We start from the raw sequence: 22,355 nt of genomic DNA on the forward strand, positions 1-22,355 counted from the left end.
AAGGCCATCCTTGATCTACAGCCAGAAGGGACCTTAGCTATCACCTGGTCCTATATCCCCATTTCACAGGGAAGGAAATCAAAAAGCTGGGACTTGACCAGAGTCACAGAAGTGGGACGAGGCAGAGTGACAGCAACAGTTCCCCTTACTTCCCTGCTCTGCTGCCTACTTCTCATTAAAAAAAAAATAGGAACTTAGTCATGATGCTTTTGACAGATTTCAGTCTCACAGAGATTGTCTGTGCATCAGTAAGATGTAGAAAAAGAAATTACAATTCCTCCTTCATAATGAAGAAAAAGACCTCCCTTGTGGGACTTTTGGAAATAACACAAAGAAGAAAAAGGAGCACCAAAGACCAGATTCACATTGACTAGGAACACACAATGGGAAAATTAAATGGGAACAAATGGATTGGCAAAGAGAGCTGATGAAGACGGAGAGGGCATGTGCAAGAAACACTGTGGCATTTCATCCAGCAAAAATGAAATGAATGAAAATAGTGGCTAAACAAATTTAACTGGCGATATTAGCATCATCGATTTAGAGTTGGAAAAGAATTGAGAGGTCTAAATGACCAACTCTCTCATTTTACAGATAAGAAAACTGAGGCCCAGAAAGGCAAAAATGACCTGCCCAAAGTCACACAAGCAGTCATTGGAAGAGAGGGGAAAGTATAGTCCTCAGACTAATAATCTAACGCTCTTTTCACTTCGACATTTACAAATACATTTAGGATGATATTAAAATTAAAAACAAAACCTCTCATTTTTTCCAGCCAGAATCTCATGCAGTTTTCTAATCTTCTTTCTATGAATCCATTTCCCAGAGTTGTGAGAGCCATGGATTTAGAGTCAAAGGGCCAAAATTCAAACACCAGCTCTGCCATTGCTACCTAAGGACGTTGGGCCAAACTCTTTAGCAGGTCTGCCCCTCACCTTTTTGTTTTTTTGATCTCTGAAATGAGAGGGTTGGACCACATGACCTCTAAGGCTCTTTCCATCTCTAGAGCTAGGACTCTGGGAAGCCCTGCAGGAAAATGTATCTATTTCTCTATACTTTGTAGTCTGCAGATAAATCAGATCTGCCAGTTTGTAAAGTTGACAGAAGGTTTCACTGAACTGCATTGATTTAAATATAAGAAAGTAAAATAATGAATGGTGGAATTTTAATTAGGCAATGACTCAATTTCAAATCAGATTTTGAATGTGTCATAGAGAGCATGACATCATAGTCTATTGACGTTAATGAAAATCAATTAATTTGAAAGCCCTTCATAATTTTGTCCCAATTAAGTGATTTTTCTTTCTTCTTTCAAAACTTATTTCTCTGAGATGGGTTCTCATAACATCACAAGAGGTTAAATCATCTTTTTAGCTTAATGAAAAGCAATCAGAACTGGGGCCATCATTAAATGTTTTACTAACATCAATTATCCCACTCTTTCCCCAAATGGGAGCTTGCTGAGTGAAACAATAGATAATTTTCCCAATCTTGGGGTAAAGGAAGAAGATTCTTTTACTCAGGCACGTTAGATTAGAACAAGAGGGAACGAGTAGCCATTCAAGCTATAAAAATAATATGAAAGTGAGCATATTAAAAGAGAGGAAAGAAGAAAGATTCTAGACCAGTGTATTCATTATAATTTTTTTAAAGACAGTCAATTTAAGAAAGTCATTTGCAGGATCTGGGAGAAAAGCCTGCAACTGAATTACTTTCTATTATCAGCACGGTACAGCGAAAAGGAGCCATTCCAAGGTTCTGTGTGTCCAAATCCTGATTCTATCACTTACCAACTGACTGTTTGACCTTGGCAAATCACTTAACCTCTCTGTGCCTCAGTTTCCTCATCTGTAAAATGAGAGTTTGGGAGGTCAGTCCTGTGGTCCCTTTTATCTCTATGGCTGGGAGCCTGTGATATCGTGAACAAGAAATGCCCAGGCATGGTCCTAGGCAGACCACTGAAATCCACTTGATAAAAGAAAAGTGTGTTGTTGACTAGAAGCCCCGTAAGGCAAGGATTTCAGGGTCACCCAGCCTACTTTGTAATTTCTTCATTGCGGGTACTACCCTCACACCTGTGAGCTCATAAAGCCAGTGGAACACTGGAGCATTTGGTTCGACTTCTGTCTATGCTGATACCAAGCCCTTCCATCCCTTGTGGTCACTTCAGTCATTTCAGCTGTGTCTGATGCTTTGTGACCCCATTTGGGGTTTTCTTGGAAAAGATACTAGCATGGCTTGCCGTTTCCTTCTCCAACTTATTTGACAGATGAAGAAAATGAGGCAAATAAGTTAAATGACTTTTCTAGGATCACACAGGTGTTGTCTATGACTGGATTTGAACTCAGGTCTTCCTTGACCCTAAGTCTTGTGCTCTATCCACTGAGCTACCTAGCTACCTGCCCTTTAATTGATGATTTATTTAATGAGCTAGCATTTTATTTTTTTGTCTAAACCTACGATTGTATGGGTATAGGGAACTTCCAGTGATGAAACTCTCTCACCAACACAAAATCAGCCTCTCTCTTCATGTGCAGGTCCCCCATCCTTTAAAAGGCTCTCACTGGACCCAAAATAGATAAAGTACTTTGACTAAATACAGTAGAAGGCAGATCAGCACCTACAATTACCTTGGAGACATTCCTCATCTGGAAAAGGAGAAGGTTGAATTATACGGCCTGAGGTCTCTGCCAGCTTGAAGTCTGTGATCTCTGTAAGAGACAGTGTTGCCTAGTGGGTAGAGAGCTTCACTGTTCTTCCTGGATGTGGCTCAGTGGGAAGGAGCCACAAATTTGGAGTTAAGAAACCAGAGGTGAACTCCCAGTTCTATTACTTGTTGCTCTCAGTCCCTTACTCCCTCTGGCTCTCATGTTCCTCATTTGTAAAACTCAATGGATTGGGCCAGATGGCCTCTAAAGTGTTTTATAGCTGAAAATATAAGAGCCTGTGAGCCTGTGATTCAAATTGGACATATGGGGTTTCCGGGCCTTTGGAACTGGGAAACAGCAGCATGACTTCTTCAGAGCTAACCACCCAATCCTCGGAGCCCTAGGATATTTCTTAAGCAGTGACTCTATTCCAAACACTCTGCTAAGTTCTTGAGACACCAAGGCCGCCCTTAAACAAATGTGTTTTATTTGGGGATTACAGCAGACACACAAGTAAGAAAATGAAAAGTGGGAAGGGTGCTGGTGCCTTCCAGTTCAGAACAGGCAGGATAGGTTTGAGGGGATATATGATGAGCATAACTGTAGGGTAAGAGTCTCCCCATGCTATATTTTGACTAGGAGACACATAATCAGAGCGCTCGAGTTCATGCTAGGGCAGGTAACATTAGTAAAGAAGGAATGGTCACCTTACCCCCAGCTGTTACATTCAAGCCCATTGGAGAAGAAGAAAGGAAACTGTCTGTAGGTTAGTCCGAGGGTATAACTGGAGATAACCAATAGAGGTCAGAGCCCAGCACTAAGGAGGACTTTGCTACAAATCTCAGTCCCACCCATCTTAAATGTCTTGATTTTGTTAGAGGTGATGGGGTAGAGTGGCTAGAAAGCCAGCTTCAAATCCAATGGGTTCAAATTCTGCCCCTTCCCTATCTCATGGTGGGGAGATGCCCCCAGGCAGATGGTCTGAGCTCTCAGTGGTCTGGACATCTCTCTAAGGCTTTCAGCTACAAAGAAGTTCACTGGTGGCCAGTACTGGTCTTCCCTCAGGAAGACCTTATGTTAACGTCACCCCAAGCTCCATGCCTCTTCCCAGCCTCGTTTGGTTTGAAAGATGGCTTCAGTTTCTAGATGTTCTGATTACTGTGCATTCAGCGATGACTAAGAGTGAGGGATCGTTTATTTATTACTTAACAGTTATTTGCCGGCTATACTTTTTAAGTAACTGGACATTAGGGAGCAGTTAATGGACAACCTTTATTGGACAGAGGGTATAATAAAAGCTGACGTTTATAGAGTGATTTATGATTGATGACATGTTTTCCATATGATTTTGCATTTGAACGCTGTAACAACCCCATAACATGGTATTATTATTACCCCCATTTTACAGATGAGGAAATTGAGGTTAGAAAAGTTAAATGACTTGCACAGGGATGTAACGCAAATTTGAAGTAGAATTTGAACCACCATCTCTCCTGACTCAAGGAACAATGCTTTTGGTTTTGTTGTTGTCTTTTTACACCACCCTTTGCTGCCTCTCTTTAAATTCTGAGATTATATTTGACAGTCTAATAAGGAGTGGAGGGAAAAATTATTTGACATTTTTAAATGCATGTTTTATATCATATACTTCTGATTTTTCTTGCAAACTCTCCTAATACCACCACCCTACCCCTAACTGCAGACACTTGCAGATAGTGTTCTGGACTTGGGGACAGGAGGACTTGAGTTCCGATCCTATCTCTGATACATCCTGACTTTATGGTCAAATTGCTTAACCTCTGCATGTCCAGGTAACTGTTTAAGATGATAAAGTGCAGAGGAGTTACTGCTCTGGGATCTCCTATTTAGAATGATGCAATTATCAGTTTATATCATCTTTTATAATATTTTTATACGAGAATTAGTCTCTAATACTCGAGCTACTTAATTGTTCTTATTTCTAGTATCTATCATTTATTCCACCAAAGCTCAGCCTGTAGCCCATGGAAATAAGCATTTCTTTCTTTGTGTACTAATTTGCTGCTGTTTTGTGTTGGTAGCAAAGGAAGGAAGGAAGAGAGACAGAGAGAGAGAGAGAGAGAGAGAGAAGAGAGAGAGAGAGAGAAGAGAGAGAGAGAGAGAGAGAGAGAAGAGAAGAAAAAGAAAGAAAGAAAGAAAGAAAGAAAGAAAGAAAGAAAGAAAGAAAGAAAGAAAGGAAGGAAGGAAGGAAGGAAGGAAGGAAGGAAGGAAGGAAGGAAGGAAGGAAGGAAGGAAGGAAGGAAGGAAGGAAGGAAGAAGGAAGGAAAGAAAGAAAAAGGAAGGAAGGAAAGAAAAAGGAAGAAAGAAAGAAGGATAGATGGTAGATGGATAGATGGGTAGGTGGGTAGAGAAAAATATACATGTGTGTATATTTGCATATATACATACATATGTATATTTGTGTGTATATGAACACATACTTATCCAAGCACATACAAATATAAAATAAAGCAGCTGTCCTAGATGATCTCTAAGGCTCCTTCCAGCTGTAATCCTGTGATCCCATTCATCTAATTTTGATTTTGATTAAACACCTTATGGTATCCCATTTCTAGTCTGACACCTATTCTATTTTTATCTTTAACTAAGGTTGAGGACTGCTGTTATTAATAGGTTTGCCAAGCTCTAGCCCACCCTTGAAGATTTGTCTTAATAAGGGTCAGAGTAGCACAAATAAATATAGTTCACAGGGAGTAATAAGCCTTCACTTGCCCTATTAGTTCCAACACTGCACCCACAAACAAGGACTCAGCCTGATGGATTGGAGTTTCCTCTCCTCTTCCTTACTTTTCACAGCCTCTGGTGGAAGAGTTAATGAGGAGTGAAATGGTTACATGGAAGCCAGGCGAAGGGAAAGCAAAGAAGAGAATGGATAATCCACACACTGCCTAATTGGTCCCTGAGTAATTGAGAGTTTACCGTCTTTTAAAATTTTCCCTCAGATTTAGAAGAAAAAAAAAGAAACAAATCCTTTCCTAATTAGAATGAGTCTAAACGGTCAATTTGTCCTCCGCCTGTGAACACGTAAATGTATTCTTAATGGATTTTTTTTATCAATTCTTTTCTATCTAAAACCTTGATTATTGGACCCATTTAGTTCAGTAAGCAAAATTAGAGCATTTCTCATTTGATAAGTTACGTACAGAGCAGAATTTCTACAGGGAGTGTTTCCAGGAGAATATTCTAATTATATTTAGAGGTGTGATTGCTGAAGTCAGTGTTAGGGACATTTCTTGATTCTATTTTGATATTTTTGTAGCATTTGCTGTTTGTTAATACTTCAAGCATCAGGAGTTTACCCAAACAGAATGTTACTGCCTATAAAACAGGCTGCCTCCAGAAGCACTTTTATTGTATTTGATGGGTCAACTTAGGTTGCTATTTCTCCCTAGAGAGAATGACCCCAATCCATAGAAACAGAGAATCTTTTCTTTCCTGAATTGGATGAGATCTCAGAGGAGAGTGAGTCTAGGGGTTAGCAAACTATGGTAGATCAGCAAATACCTGAAGACAACTAGCCTCCCTCCACCCTCACCCCCCCAAGTCTCCTCTTCCTCAGTCTAAACATCCCTATTTCCTGTTACCTCATGGACTCAAGGCCTTCAACCACCCTGGTTGCCCTCCATTGTAGCTCTCCAATGTACCCACGTCCACATCAATTCCTTTCCCTCTTAAGTTATCTCAGGCCTGCTGAAAAAAAGCTATGCCTGAACTAGTGCTAAAAATGCTATGTGAAATCTAGGCCTAAAAACCTAGCTTAAGGATGATGGCTTTAAAACACTGGTTCCCATTCTTCCATTTATGGGCCATGCACCCTGGGGAGTTATCAGAAAGGGTCTGTGAATCCACATGCATGCTGAACAATGCATGCATTGCCCTTTTGATCTGTTTAGTACCAACAGGGACAATAATGTGGAAGCCTACAAAATGGTTTATGTTTAAAAAAAGGTTTTCTCATAGTAAAAAATGCTAGGAACCACTCAGTTCTAATTGTTTCCAATTTCCACAATTCATGAAGGTCAAAATTGGTCAAAGTGTATAGGCTGCTATTAAAGTGAGAGTTTCAAAATTTCTGTATTAAATTGAGACATTAAATATGTTTACATTAGAATATATCAAGAGAGAGGCATTAGACGTGGACCTGCACTGGTGGCTTAGGGAATCCCCTCTCCCAATTCAGTGCAACCTCTTCTCTGCACCTTAGAGTCTTAGAGAGCTACCTCGAGCACCGAGAGGCTGTCATTTACCAGGATAGCAAAGTCCAAAGTGGGACTTGAACCAGCTCCTCTTGTCCTCTAGGCTGGTTTGTTATGACTAGGCAGTGCTGACTTTATATATCTGAATATACCTATATAATGAACTTAATTCTTAACAATGGCATGTTGCTCAAGGCAAAGATATGCTCAAATACTCATGCTTCTCTATCGTGTTATGTCACATCACATCACATCACACTATATTGTGCTGTGTTGTATTATGTTGTGTTATATTACAAACTCCAATCCATCACACCCAACCCTTGTTTGCTGGCCCACCATTACAACCAATGACACAATTTAATTTATATAGAATATATGGGGTAGCAAATAGAGAGCAGGACCTAGGTCCCAGTTCTGCTTCTTACTTTGAATTGGTTGAGTGGCCCAGGGTAAAGAGGGTATCCGTGCATTCTATCTCTTCATCTTGAGAAGATACCAGTGGGGCCCATAAACCATCTTTGGTTATCCCTGGCTTTGTGTTTCATTACCAGCCCATCTTTCTTCTGATGAAATTGCCCTTCTCCCACTTCTCCTGGGTGAGTCTTCCTCTGCACTGCTGCTAACTGTGTTGAAGCCTGCTCATAAAAACCAAGCATCTCCCTGGGGTCCTTGGGGTGAACCCCAGCTTTGGCTCTTCAGAAATAATGGTTTGCCATAGCCCCCAGATATACAGTATCATTAGAGGAATATTAGTGTTCAAAAAAAAAGACAAGATTTTCTTTTTAGGACAACATCAGTTCTAAAGGCAGCATAAAATTTCCCTATAGTGAATTGAATTTGCTGACCTAGAGAATTCAATAAATTTTTATTAAATGCTTCATATGTGGAAGTACAAAATAAAATTATTGCTAATTAGATGTTCAGCTACGAGTCAGCTCATTGACCGAATAGCTACAGGTAGGATAATAAGATCACAGACATAGAGTCAGAGCACACTTCTGAGACCATCTAGTCATTTTTACAGATAAGGAAAGTGAGGTATGTGGCAGTGAAATGACTTGCCCAAGGTCACACAGGCTGTGGGAATCAGTAGCAGGATTTGAAGCCAGATCCCCTGACTCCAGCACTGAGTATAGAGCCTTGGAGCATATGAAGTGCTTAATAAATGTTTGTTGACTTGATTCCAGTCTGCACTTTCTCCACTGTACCCCTCACACCAGCTCCGTTTTAAAATGTTTCTACCTCTACACGATAAGGGCTTCGAAATGTTTGTGAAATTCTTGAGTATCTCTCGTATAGAATGGACTGTCACTAGATGAATGCACACTTGTTATTTTTTCGTGGAAGTTTTACACTGCACAAATATATTTTCTGAAGCGCTCTCATTCCTGATTGCTCAATCAACAAGCATTTATTAAGCACCTACTATGTGGCAAGAACTCTTCAAGGCCTTGGGAATCAAAGTGAAATAATCCCTGCCCTCTGGAAGAGAGGAGAGAGACAGAGAGACAGAGAGACAGAGAGACAGAGATGAGAGAGACAGAGGGAAAGGGAGAGACAGAGAGAGAGAAAGAAAGAGACAGAGAGGGAGAAACAGAGAGAGACAGAGAGAGAAAGACAGAGAAAGAGAGACAGAGAGACAGAGACAGAGACAGAGACAGAGAGACAGAGAGAGAGACAGAGACAGAGAGAGACAGAGAGACAGAGAGAGAGAGAGAGACAGAGACAGAGACAGAGAGAGAGACAGAGAGAGAGACAGAGAGAGACAGAGAGAGAGACAGAGACAGAGAGAGAGACAGAGAGAGAAAGACAGAGAAAGAGAGAGACAGAGACAGAGACAGAGAGAGACAGAGAGACAGATGAGAGAGAGACAGAGACAGAGACAGAGACAGAGAGGGAAAGAGAGAGAGGGAGAGAGAGAGAGAGAGGGAGGGAGAGAGAGAGAGAAGTTCTATAGAGTTGCTTGGATCTTTTTTTAGTTGAACTATGATTTTCATCCATGTGTATGTATAGATATATACATGTCTATGCATAAAATGTGTTGCTAGCAATTAAATATCCTTTTAACCAAAACAAGATTTTAATTGACAATAATTATGTATGCATATGTGAAATTAAGTTTAGAGATGTAAATATTTACACATAATGGTTACATGTTACACGTATATTATATGTAAATATTTGCATGTTATGCATGTAAATATAGTGCATGAGTTTTACCAATATTGCTTCACATTGAACAATAGGTAAGAAATAAAAGGAAGCTTTTTCCTTGGAATATTCTCACATTTGGTCTTATATTTTGTTTTGGTTTTCCATTTTTAGGTGTACAAGAATTCCCAGAAAACATTAAGTGCTGTAAGTGTTTAACAATTATTGAGGCCAGTGTCAACCCCATTTCTAAGTGAGTATTGATCTTTCTATTTCTATTTCTGTTCATATTTTCAATCTCAGGAAAAATATAGAGACAGAAAGAAAATTCACATTTGAAGTGATTTGAAGTTTTTTTGGTTTTGTTCTTGGGTTTTTTTTTTCCACTCAGTGTCAGATCCTATTCGTGCATGAAAGACAGAAGGGAGAAAGCAAATAGACAAGTGTGTACTGACCACCTGCCCAAGGTCGGAGCTGCAGGAGAACAGGAAGTATTGTTACAACAGCTTCTGGTTTTCCTGTAGCATTTTCAGTCTGGCCAACCCTACATGGTGCAGAGTACAAGTATTCTCGTGTCTATTTTGCAGAGAGGGAAACTAAGGTTCCTAGGAATGACTTGATCGGGGTCATTCAGCTGGCAAGTGTCTGAGCTGAAATCAAGCTCAGGTCTCCTGACTCCAAGTTCAATGTTCCTTCCACTGCCTCTGGGCCCCCCACAGCGCTCCCTAGGGCTTCTCTAGATAGCTTCCCTCCTCTTCTTAGGCAAAGCCACTGGCCAAGAGAATGGCAGGGCAACTGCACAGATGAGATACAAATACATTCTTAAAAAAAAAAAAAGATGTTTGGATTTTTTTTCTGAATTTAATTCCAACCACGTAGGGCGCCCCCACTGAGCACTGGCTCTACCTGTGCAGTTCCACACCTGCTGACACAATTTATAACCTTACAGTTTTTGTTTATATTTTACTCAGGTTTGTAAAGTGCTTCACGAATATCTCACTACATCCATCCTCACAATAACCTTGTGAGGTACGGACTATTATTGTCCCCATTTTACAAATGAGGAAATTGAGGCAGACAGCAATTAAGAGACTTACCCAGGCTCACACAGCTAGTAAACTTCTGAGGCTAGATTTGAATTTAGGCTTTCCTGACTTCAGTAATCCATCTATGAGAGGTTGGGTGACTTGCTCAGGGCCATACAGGTAGGCTGTGTGTCAGACATGGGACTTGAAAGCAGGACTTCCTTATGTTGAAGCTATTTTTGTCTCCACCCCGTCAAGGGGCCAAATAGCACCTAGAGTATTCCTGAGGGCAGTGGAAAGCAGGTTAAAATGCCATTGGGAAATGTTTAGCAAAACAAATGAGAATGAAACAGAGCAAAGCTTATGGTAATATGGGGCAGCCCCCAGGGATCCTTGGTCAGGGGTCCCCATTTGGGTTCGAGTTGGACATCATTACATTATCAGACACTGACTATTAAGAAACAAAAGTCTGCGACCTTATCCATGTGAACATTCCTCCCACCTACCAAGATTGCCATCTCCGTCTTGGCCCATCCCAGTAAACTCTGAATGGTGCCCTTCTTTCAATCAACAAGCCTTGAAGTGCCCACTGTGAGGAAAGGAAGATGTTTTTAAAATCTGATCAGCACTGTCCTAGTCTGTAGGGATACAGATGCCAAAAATCAAATTAAATCATTCCTACTCTTATATTCCTTCAAGGAAGCTATCAGTAGCCTTACTAGCATTTAAAGAAGCACCTACTGTGTGCCAGGCTCTGTAGCAAGCACTTTACAAATATTGTCTAATTTGATCCCCCAGCAACCTTGGGAGTACATGCTGTTATTATCCTTATTTTACAGTTGAGGAAACGGAGACAGACAGAAATCAAGTGACTTGCCCAAGGTCATAAAGATAGCGAGTCTCTGAGACTGGATTTGAATAGGATTTGCATTTGGTCTGACTCCATACCCAAAGCTCTAGCTGCCATGCCTCCTGGCTTGCCTATAGATGTATAATAAGATTTCAGAACTGACCAGAATCCTCGGATTTGTCATTCAGAGGGACACCCACCAAGGTGACCCATGTCTAAGTACATGCAGAATAAATAGGAGGTGGTCAATGCAATATTGTTAGGGAAGAAACAAGGGCAGAAGCCACTTGGGGGTAGAGATATTAAGAAAACCTTCATGTAGCAAGTGATGATCATAGAATTTAGTTATTTTTTTTTTGGCTAGGCAATGGGGTTAAGTGACTTGGCCAGGGTCAGACAGCTAGTAAGTGTTATGTGTCAGAGGCCAGATTTGAACTCAGGTCCTCCTGAATCCAGGGCTGGTGTTCTATCCACTGTACCACCTAGCTGCTTCTGATCATAGATTTTAGGGCTGAAAGGAACTATAGAGGCCAGGGGGTCCATTCCCTTCATTTTATAGATGTAGAAACTGAGAGGCAGAGTAGTTAAGTGACTTGCCCAGGATCATACAACTGTGCCTGAACCCAGATCTCCCTGTCTCCTAGTCCCCACCGGTCCATTCTTCCTCTGCTGCTTAAGCTGCATCCGTACTAATAAATATACAGTGTCAGACACAGTTTAGGGAAACCATAGGAGAGATGTCTGGATGGAGTAGATGATGAAATTCACAAATGTCTGGGATCCACAAAAGTTGCCATGGGAGATTTGAGGAATGAGGCGAGTTCAGATTTAGGGTGGACCAATGAGGCCTTCATGGAATGGCCAAAAATTAAACACAGGTTTATGCACATAGGGAATCTTGAGTTTAGAGATGCTGTTCATGTAAATTTGTTCCTGTGGTACAGTGGAAAGTATCCTGGCCTTGGAATTTGCAGAGTTCTCATCACAACTTGGCCATGACTTAGCTGAGTGACCTCCAAGAAGTCTCTGAACCTTTCTGGGCCTCGTTTTCCTTATCTGAAGAATGATCAGTCTCAACTGGATCCACATTTCCCAAATCTAGTCCCAAGGAAGAACCCAAAATTTTCTATCTATAAACAGAGATTTCATAAGAAAATTGTGCTTGCTGTGATAAGGCATTGATACAATAGCACCCAAGTGAAAGAAAAAGGTCATGAGTAAGAGGAATGGGATCTGGGGGCAGGGGAAGAATAAGCTCATTGCTGCCTAGAGTGGGAATACCAGAGTGGTCAAAGGAAAGACACTTCCCATTCCAAGGGGAAAGTCTGTCCCTACTCCCCACCAGTACTAGACTCTTAATCACCTTCTACAATGACCCTTCTTGACAATGCCTGCCTCTACTGTTTCCCCATTGGTTCTATTTCCATTATTTCTTACCCCTTGTGGTCCCCAAAATTTATGTCAGCATATTTCAAGCCTAAAATTGTTCCATGGCCAACATAATGTGGGAAACATTGGATTAGATGAGCCTTCAGATCCCTCCCAGCAAAAGCCAACATCGTAATTGTTAGGCTGCTCCAGAATGCTTGTTAAACACGCGCGAACAAGATGAGGGCAGAGACTTGTCCTCACCACTTTAGATTTCCTCCAGTGCCCATTATAGGGAACACAGGCTCATGGTGAACACTTAATAACACTTTCATTGAATGAATGGAGTGTTGCTGAGCATCAAGGGCCTTACAAGGACAAATAAAAAAGCGTCACTGCCCTCAAGATGCTTACAGTATAGTTGGGGAAAATAAGACTTATATACAAATACCAATGTTACCAAATAGAATATGGTAGTTGCCGAAGAGGTATAAATGACAGGCATAGGGAAAGATGAGGCCTCCATAGCAGAGGTCCCTAGTAAAATCACTGTTTGTCCTGAGGAAAAGCTAAATTTCTATTACAGTGGGAAGATGAAAGGTTAATGTTAATAATAAAGCATGGATTCCGTGTGCCCTAGGAGAATGAGGGAGTAAGGAGAGAGGTGAAGGGGAGAACATGGGTGGAATGGAATGGATAAGGGAGTCAAGTCCACAGACATTTATTAAACCCCTGCTGTGTTCCAGGCACTGTGCTAAGCCATGAGGATACAAAGAAAATCAAAAACAAACCCCAAAAATAAAAACACCAACCCTGCTCTCATGAGGTACACAGTCTAACGGGGAGGCAGCATGCAAATAACTACATACAAGCAAGATACATTCAGAATAAATTGGAGCTCATTGAGATTGTAGAGATTGGCCTTGAGTGTCCTGACGCCCACTCCAGCGTCTCCTCCCCTCTACTCCGTCGTCACTGGCAGGACAGAGACCTGTCATAGTGCATAGGGCACTTACAGCTTAGGGAGATGTGGCCACGCAGCCTGCTGAGCAGAATACCATAATAATAACGACAAGGTCATAGGAGGCTCATTTACAGACCACAATGGGCCCCAAAATCTGTCTTGAGCATATCCACAGTTACTATTCATCGAGCATTAGTTACTTTCTAATTCTTTGCTTTTAATCTTACCTCTTCATCAGTAACAAATCGTAAGTAATAAGTTTTGTTGAACAGCCCCTAAGTTCCCAGCACTAAATAGAGAGCCCAGAACCTCTGTGTGTGTGTGTGTGTGTGTGTGTGTGTGTGTGTATGTGTGTGTGAGAGAGAGAGAGAACATAGAATTAACCTGTACATTCAACAAACATTTATTAAGCTCCTGCTATGAACAAGGTACTGTGGTAGGCTCTGGGGATACAAAAACAAAAGAAGTAAAATGGGCCCCACCCTCAAAGAGCTTGCATTCTACTAGAATCATGGGCACCCACATTTTCATAGTTAGAGGAATCTCTCATTACAATCTAGTCCAATCAATGCCTTTACAACATCCGGCTTCTGACTGAAGATCTGGGAGGGGGGGCGGGGTGGAGCCACCACCTCTCAAAGGAACCTGTTCCATGTTGGACAGATCTCACCATAAGGAAGCCCCCACTCTCACTCCCACCTCTTACCCCCCAACCCCCACCCTCACCCCCATCTCTTGACCTCAAGCCCCTCCCACCCCACCCAGCATCAAGCTTAAATTTGCCTGTGTGACTTCTATCTATTGCCTCTGGTTCTGTCCTCTGCGGTCGCACGACAAATCCACTCCCTCTCCCATATGATGGCCGTTTGGCTCCCTCCCTCGAGATGTATTTAGGATGAGCCAGATCTTTCATCTTTAGCTTTAAAATATAGACGTGGCAATGCAAAAGGTAAAATGTTGTATGCAAATAGCCTTCCTTCATCTCTCCCAGCCATCAGCAGCAGGGGTTTCAGCTGCTAGATTTTTGAATAGCCTCCCAGCTGCTATTAAGAGATAGCCCAGCGCGGTCATCATTAGCGACCTGGCTTTTCCTCAGCAAAGTCACAGGAACTTCAGATTTTTATCCAGCCCTGACTACTTAGTAGGGTGACTCTGAGCGAACCACTTAACCAGTAGGAAGCCTCACTTTTCCTCATCTGTAAAATGGGAATGGTGATAACTAGGATTTCATTCTTAGGCTTGTCATAAAGACCAAATGAAAGAATATACGTATGGCCCTTTGTCAACCTTAAATCGTCGAATCAATACCAGTTATTACCGGGAAAAAATTTCTCCGAAGCCCCACTGCACACTGAGAAGCAACGACTGAATGCCATTGTGTTTTGTTGCTACTCTCTTTAGTGAGGCAATCGGGGTTAAGTGACTTGGCCAGGGTCACACAGCTAGTAAGTATCAAGTGCCTGAGGCTGGATTTGAACTCTGGTTCTCCTGACTACAGGGCCAGTGCTCTATCCACTGCACCACCTAGGTGCCCCTAGTTGCTGCTCTTTATTTGGACTATGTAAATAGCATGATAAGGTAGAAGGGGCACTGACTTGGAGCCGAAAGACCTGAGTTCAGATCCTGCCCAAGATATTGACCAACTGTGTGACCTTGAGTATGTAATTTGATTTCCTTAGGTCTCTTTTTTTCTCATCTAGAAAATGAGAGGGTTGTACTAGATGGTCTGAGGTTCAGGTCAGGTTCTGAGACTCTATTTTGAATTTTGAATGCATCAGATTAAAGATAGAATAACTCCACCTTTGGAAAGAAAGTGATATTTGACAGCTATATAAAGCCCATCAACTGGCATGCTTGGAACCTTTTTTTAAGTCAGTCAAATATAAAAAGCCACCTGGTATGTCTTTAAGTAATATAATTATTGGGTTATTTAAAGCTCCCATGCCTAGTCAGGTTTGTTGTGCAATGCCTGTTACATTATGTAAAAATTTTAACACTTTTTTCTTTTTTGTGAGCAACAATTCTTTTCTAAGTGTCAAATGTATTTCTTTTTAAAACACAAAGGTTGGAGGTTCTTTTTTAAAAACTATGATGAATGAATATTAGTTAACTTGCATATAGAAAAAAAGCATTACCGAGCATAAAGTTAGAAGGGCTCATTTTTTCTCCTAGGCTTCCTACTCCAAGGAGAATCTCTTTGAGTTAGGTCCTAGAGGATGGATGGCTAGCCTGGGGAGGCAGGATGAGCAGGCCTCAAGCGCCACCAATAACATACTGGCTATGCAACCTTGGGACACCTCCTTAACCTTTCTGTGATCAGACAAAGCCCTAGAATCTCTCTCTCTACCAACTCATAGACCACAAAGGGGGCTCCCCCTCCAAGGGTCCGCCGTGTTGATGAAATACATGGTCTATCCTGCATAGCAGGCAGGCCCTTCTCAGCCAACAGGAGTCTGAAAATCTTGGCACAGGAAACAAGAGATTTCAGTGGGTCAGGGTTCTAAAACCAATGAAATAAAAACCATTTTTAAAGAAATCATCACATAAGCTCTGATTTCATCATCCATTTCTGTAGCACAGCAGCAAAGAGTCCCATTTGGGGCTAAGCTATGTTTTCTTGGTTACTTAAGAGGTGATAGTCATAGCAGCATGAGATAATGAACAGAAGGCTTGTTTGGGAGTCAGGAAGAGGCTCAGTTTAAATCTCATCTCTGATGCTTATTTGCTATGAGACCCTGTCCAAGTTATTTTGTCTCTCTGGGCCTCGGTTTCTTCATCTGTAAAATGGGGATGGTAATTCCTATACCTAATGGGAATGCTGTGAGGCTCAAAGGAGACAATACTCATAAAATACTTGGCAGATTCTAAAGTCAGCCCCCAAAATGGCAGCTCTTTCGCATCTTGTTTGGCTAGTCTCAGGAGTTTCTGCGGCCAAAATCAGCTTATAGAGAGAGGGAGTGTGGACCGGGGGGGGGGGGGGGGGGGGGTGGAGGGCTGAACTTAGAATTAGGAAGACGTGGCTCTTGTTCCTCTCCACCTTGGATATTTGCTATCTGTGTGCTCCAGAGTGACAGGCCTCAGCTTCCTCCTCTTTGAAAAGACAGGATTAGAGTCAATGGCTTCAAAAGACTCTTCTAGCCCTAAATCTAAGGTCCTCAGTTCATCGCCTTTGGTGGCTCTCTCCGTGCTCAGCCAAACTGCTCCTCAGACAGAAGACAATCCACCCTCCTACCCTACCTAATGTGCTTAATCATTTATTAAGAATAAATAAGGGAGGGGCAGCTAGGTGGTACAGTGGATAAAGCACTGGGCTGAAGTCAGGAGGACCTGAGTTCAAATCCAGCCTCAGACCAAACACTTGACACTTACTAGCTGTGTGACCCTGGGCAACTCACTTAACTCCAATTGCCTTAAAAAAGAAGAAAAGATTAAAAGAATAAAGGTGGGAGCAGCTAGGTGGCGCGGTGGATAGAGCACCAGCCCTGGAGTGAGAAGGACCTGAGTTCAAATCCCGCCTCGGACACATAATATTCACTAGCTATGTGACCCTGGGCAAGTCACTTAACCCCATTGCCCAGCCAAGAAAAAAGAATAAATATATTATTTGAAATTATGTACTAAAGCAAAATAGAAGTGTGGCTCTATAAGTAGGCACACACACACGCGATATATGTTTATTATGCATGTATAATAAGGTAAATAAAAAAACTAGGTAATACAATACGCAGAATGCTGAGTTTAAAGTCACTACAGTACACGGAAGTCAGACACTAGCCACGTGACTCTGGGCAAGTCACTTAACCCGTCAGCTCCAATTTCCTCAACTGCAAATAAAGGGTAACAATAGCACTTACCCCAAATCTGGCCTCAGACATTTCCTAGCTGTGTGACTCTTGGTAAGTCATCTAACCCCCACTTGTCTCTGTTTCCTCATCTATAAAATGAAGATAATATTAGCATGTACCTCCCAGGATTGTTATGAGATAAAACGAGGTAATATTTGCAAAGCACTTCACAAATCTGGATGTACAGTGGAAGTGCTGGCTGTTTTTATCATATAATACAGACATATTTCATGTTTATTGTATAGAAGCATTTACATAATGTGTATATGGGCATATGCATATATATCACAAATGTGTGATTGTATATTAAGGAAAAGGCTTACTAAAGATATAGAGAGAGAGAGAGATACTGTGTGTATACATAGGCATATACGTGTGTCTATCTTCAGTAAGCTTTCTAAGGAGCATCTTGAAACGTTGGTGTCTCTTCTTCCATAGTCCACTTGGCCACTGAAATCCAGCAAATGTTTGTCCCAATTTGTTTTCTGTTTTTCTAGTCCAGCCTTAATTCAATGAGCCCCTAGAGAGCTCCCACTGAGGCCAGGCTCTCTTCTAGGGGCTACCTTTCAGGTGTTCTCTCTCATTCTACTGGAAGGCACAGATGATGTTTTGATGCCCCCAAAGAAATTGTGTGTAATAAACTGAATCCTGCCGTTTCACAAAATGTTCCCTTTATTGCATTTGTCTCTCTTGAAAGCAGCCCTGGATTTGGTTAAGTAGAATAAAGGTGTGACTTAGCAAATAGTAAAGAAATGGTCCCCAAGGACTGAGTTAAGCAGGGCCACAGCCACCTCAATGGAGGGAAAGAATCGAACTCAGGAAATCTCTCTTTACCGACGGTGTGCTTGAGCTAATGAGTCTACCATTCTGTAGGCACGTTTTATTCATTTCTAGCAACTAATAGGCGACATTTCAGATGGTTATTTACTACTCGTAGCAGAGAAACTAATAGACTTTGAGATTATTCGTTGGGTAGGGAGATTATTCATTGGTGGGGAACTCCCTTTGAGCCAATCACCTCCACCAGGGCAGATCTCCAACTAATCCGAAACCGATAGTTCTGGAGATTTCTTTAGGGCACTAGAAGTCAAGGGACTTTCTCACCGTCACACCATCAGGATGTGTCATATGAAGGGCCCAGGTTTTCCTTGCTCCAAAGCTAGCCCTCCATCCACTGCACCACACTACCTCTCATTGGCATTAATGTAGATGTTAATATTCTAAATAAACATCCACAAAAGATATTAATAAGGTTCAACAAAAGTTGTATTCTGCTGCCGAGCCTAGCGTGCAGATCACCCTGCAGATTAAAGGGATGTTCTATGCCCGTCATAGGCTCTAACAGGTTCTCCCAACCTGCGTCAGCTCTAAGTATGGTCCCACTGACAGACTTGTCTACTGTCCAAAGACCAGCCTCGCTACATAGGAAGAGGATGGCAAAGCGTTGCAGACGACCAGAACCGGAAGGGACTTCTATGGATGTCCCAAACAAGAATCCTTTCACAGTATTCCCAGAGTGGTCATCCAGACTTTGCATGAGGGAAAGCTCATCACCTCCCAAGGCAGTTGTAATTGTTAGAAAGCTTTTTCCTGGCTTCGAGCCTAAATATGTGTCTGTCTCTCTGGCTGGCTGGCTCTCTCTCTCACTCTCTCCCTCCCTTCTTCTCGCTGTCTCTGTTTGTTTCTCTCTCCCTCCCACTTTTTTTTTTTCTAGTTCTGCCTTCTGAATCTAAACAGAGCAAATGCAATCCTTCTCTCCCTCCTCCAAGTGACAGCCTCTCAAACACTGGGGGACAACTATCATTTTCCCCTGCCCTGAGTTTTTTTTTTCTTCTCTGGAATATATAAGATTTACATAGCCTAATTTTAAAGCCTGTTGCCATCCAATAGGCCCTCCTCTAGGCGGGGGTAGCCCTAGAGGGTACCTGGCTTAGTGGGATTTTGTTCCATGGAATTGAAACCAGGCAGAGCAGCAGACGCAGAGTGGAGTGAGCCCAAAATTCCAGTTCCTGCCCTCTATAAAGAAAGGCATTGGGAGGAGTTTGGTATTCCTCCATCCAGCCCTCCACCAGAGCGGGAGGAGGCTGATAAAGGTGGTGTCAATCAAGGCTCAAATTAGCAACTTGATGATAAAAACAGAAGTGATGAGCTTCCCTGGGATGCCTGGCAAAGGCCTCTTGTTCGGGAGCTGAACCCAGGCAGAGAAGCAGACTCCAAGTGGAGTGATCTGAGTCTTCCTGCCTCCCAGTGCTTTATCTAACACAACCCGATAAACATGTATTTAGGGCTAGGGCCAGTGCTCCATCTGTGGCACAACCCAGCTGCCTCTTTAAAAGAGTCAAGAACCTTCCAAATGGCTTAAAAGACTCATGCCTACATGTCTTGAAAACGTCCTTTGGAAGAGAAGTGGAAGACTATGGACATAGCACTGAATAATGTTTTATTCGAATCAAACTGAATATGTCTTGGGAAACAGTGGGTTACTGACATCTGCTTTGCCAGCTCATATGCTGTACTCTGCCATCTTTATAACCTATTTATGAGAATGCTAGGTGCATGTATTGAGGGCATCTTTGAAGATGACCTGAGGAGAAAATAAACTGGTTTGCACAAATGACAGTGGACAGTGTCTTCATGGTCATGCAAGTGACTAAATGGGGAATGCAAAGAATATAAAATCCTACTGTGTATGTGGTTTATTGATTTTTTAAAAAACTGATTCAGAAAACAATTCGGCTTGAAAGCTTTCCTCAGTAAAAATGTCTACCATACGTACATGAAAATTAAACAAGACTCGATGACAACTATGAATTTGAGCATAACTTTTGTTTAGTGGCCAGCTGAGTATTTGTATCACGTGGTTTATAAACCTTGAAACTTTCAAGTAAAATGTAGGACAGAGTGATATATGCTTCATTAAGCTGCTCGCCACATCAGCACAGTTCCTGGAGCATAATAATTTCTCAAAAATGTTTATTTTCATTTTTCCTTCATTTTATTTACTAGTATCATGAAAAGTATCCTGTACAGATTCAAATAAAAGATTTCTCTATGAATGTCAGAATTCTCCGTATGTTCATGCTTATATGGCATAACATAGTAATTCTACCAGGCCCAGAAACACTAAAAAGCCACTTCAGTGACATCCAAGGGTGTCTGAAAGAGATTCTTATGGCCATTCACATTAGGAAAGCAAAGTGACTGAAAAATGGTTACTATGTAAATGAATGAGATAGCTAACCATCAAAGTAGACCATGAGTATGTGTTCAGATGGGGGTAGGGAAGTGGAAAGAGCTTGACACATATGGACAATAAGGTAGGTCCAGAATTGAGTAGAGGATAAGGGGCTTCAATTATAACAAATTACTCCCTGCTACCAAAGCCCATTTTCCTGTGATGTTATATGACTTAGAATCAACATTATTGCAGAAAAAAAAATCCATAGTACAAGTAACAAAAGGATAATGGAACAAATCATGGTAAGCATATGCAGTCTGCCACATTACCAGCATGGCATAAAAGACATCATTGAATACCTGTATGAAAAGTGAATGGGCCAGTCACAAGAGATAGCAAATAAACGTGCCGAGTGCTACATGGTACCCTTCAGATACTGAATAAACAGGAAAGCTTTCATTGCATTAGCTCCATCTTCCATGAAGGATTTGTGGGAAAATATAGATGAGATTTTTGGAAAGAAATAGATCAAATTAAATAGGCTGAGAAGATGTGGAGGAATGGTTAAACCAAGAAAACCATAAATCCATTACGTTGTCAAAGTAGAATTTCTATTATCTTCTCCCTAACCACTATTCCAACCTTCTTTCTACTGCCATTTACTAGAATATTGCCCTACGGTCAAACTCATCACTCCATGATTTCTCAAGATGTTTGAACACAGCTATCTTCATGGCTAGAGTCACTCCCAAGCAGCCTTTATCTAAACAAGGGATTCTTAAACCTTTTTGAGTGTATTATACATTCCATCCTATGGCTCACCTCTCAAAACAATACTTGTTTCCTATATTCATAAGTTAAGAAAATGCTAAATTTCAGTTAGACTTTGGTGAAATGAAAATGTAATTTTTCCCCATCCAAGTCATAGACTCCCGATATCCATCCACAGACACCCAAGGGATCTGTTGACCCCAAGTTAAGAAAACCTGTTCTAAGTCCTATAGTTAATTAAAATATATGCTTGAGGGGCAGCTAGGTGGTGCACTGGGTAGAGCTCCAGCCCTGGAGTCAGGAGTATCTGAGTTCGAATCCAGCCTCAAAACACATAACACTCATTAGCTGTGTGACTCTGGGCAAGTCATTTAACTCCATGGCCTAGCCAATAAATAAATAAATGTTTGATCTCTCCAAGTAGACAATATGTACCTTCAGGCAGTGACCTTATATTATTATATTATATTTATTACATTACATATGTTATTGTATACAAAATATTATAATATATTATATTTTTAATATTTAGTACACTGACAGAATAAAGTATGTGTTAAATGAATACTTCTGATCATTTTTATTGTTCTACTAATATCTGTCAATTGTGATGATTAATAATCATTTAATTAATGTTCCAGTATTAAAGTAAGTTTACATAGGATTACAAAGTGCTATGAGGATTATTCATAGTGACTCAATAGGTATGGTGAATTTAAGCATAGATTTAAAATATTTCATTGAGAAAGATGAATCAATCAATAAATAAGCATTTATTAAGGACCTATTCTGTGCCCACACGTTGTGCTAGATGCTAGGGATACACATAAAATAACCCCTGTCTTCAAGGAACATACATTCATTTGGGGAAACCAATGTGTACAAATATAAGTGTGTAAGAAATATTTCCAAAAAAATGCAAGACAATTTCCAAAGAGAGGCTTTGATAGCTGGTAGCTCAGCAAAGGCTTCATGGAGGACATGACCTTTGATATGACCCTTGAACAAAACTCTTAATTCTAAGAGATGGAGGGAGAGAGAGAAAGCGGGAAGCCAGTTGAAAGCATAGAAAGAGGAGATCAAGTGTCATGGAGCTAGAATGTAGAGTGCATTGTGGAAGTAATATATAGTAAGCCTGGAAAGGTAGGTTGGAGCCAGGTTGTGAAAGGCTTTAAATGCAAAGTGAGGAGTTTGAATTTTATCCTAGAGGTAGAAGTGAGTCACTGAACTTTACTGAGTGTGAGTAGAGGGGATGGTAACAAGGTCAACACGTACTTCAGAAAAATCATTTCAACAACTCTGCAGCTAGGTAGAAAA

The 22,355-nt window shown here is 41.3% G+C and overlaps 1 protein-coding gene across 1 annotated transcript in view; it reads left to right on the forward strand.

Moving 5' to 3' along the window:
• The window catches only part of LRRC7 (leucine rich repeat containing 7), a 588,365-nt gene that overhangs the window by 269,716 nt on the left and 296,294 nt on the right, over positions 1-22,355 (forward strand). The window contains 1 exon segment of the mRNA XM_020993127.2: positions 9,212-9,290. Within this exon segment, the coding sequence (XP_020848786.1) occupies positions 9,212-9,290 (79 nt within the window).

The sequence above is a fragment of the Phascolarctos cinereus genome, unplaced genomic scaffold (genome assembly GCF_003287225.1).
Source record: "Phascolarctos cinereus isolate Bilbo 61053 unplaced genomic scaffold, phaCin_HiC Scaffold_5;HRSCAF=322, whole genome shotgun sequence".
Lineage (NCBI taxonomy): Eukaryota > Metazoa > Chordata > Mammalia > Diprotodontia > Phascolarctidae > Phascolarctos > Phascolarctos cinereus.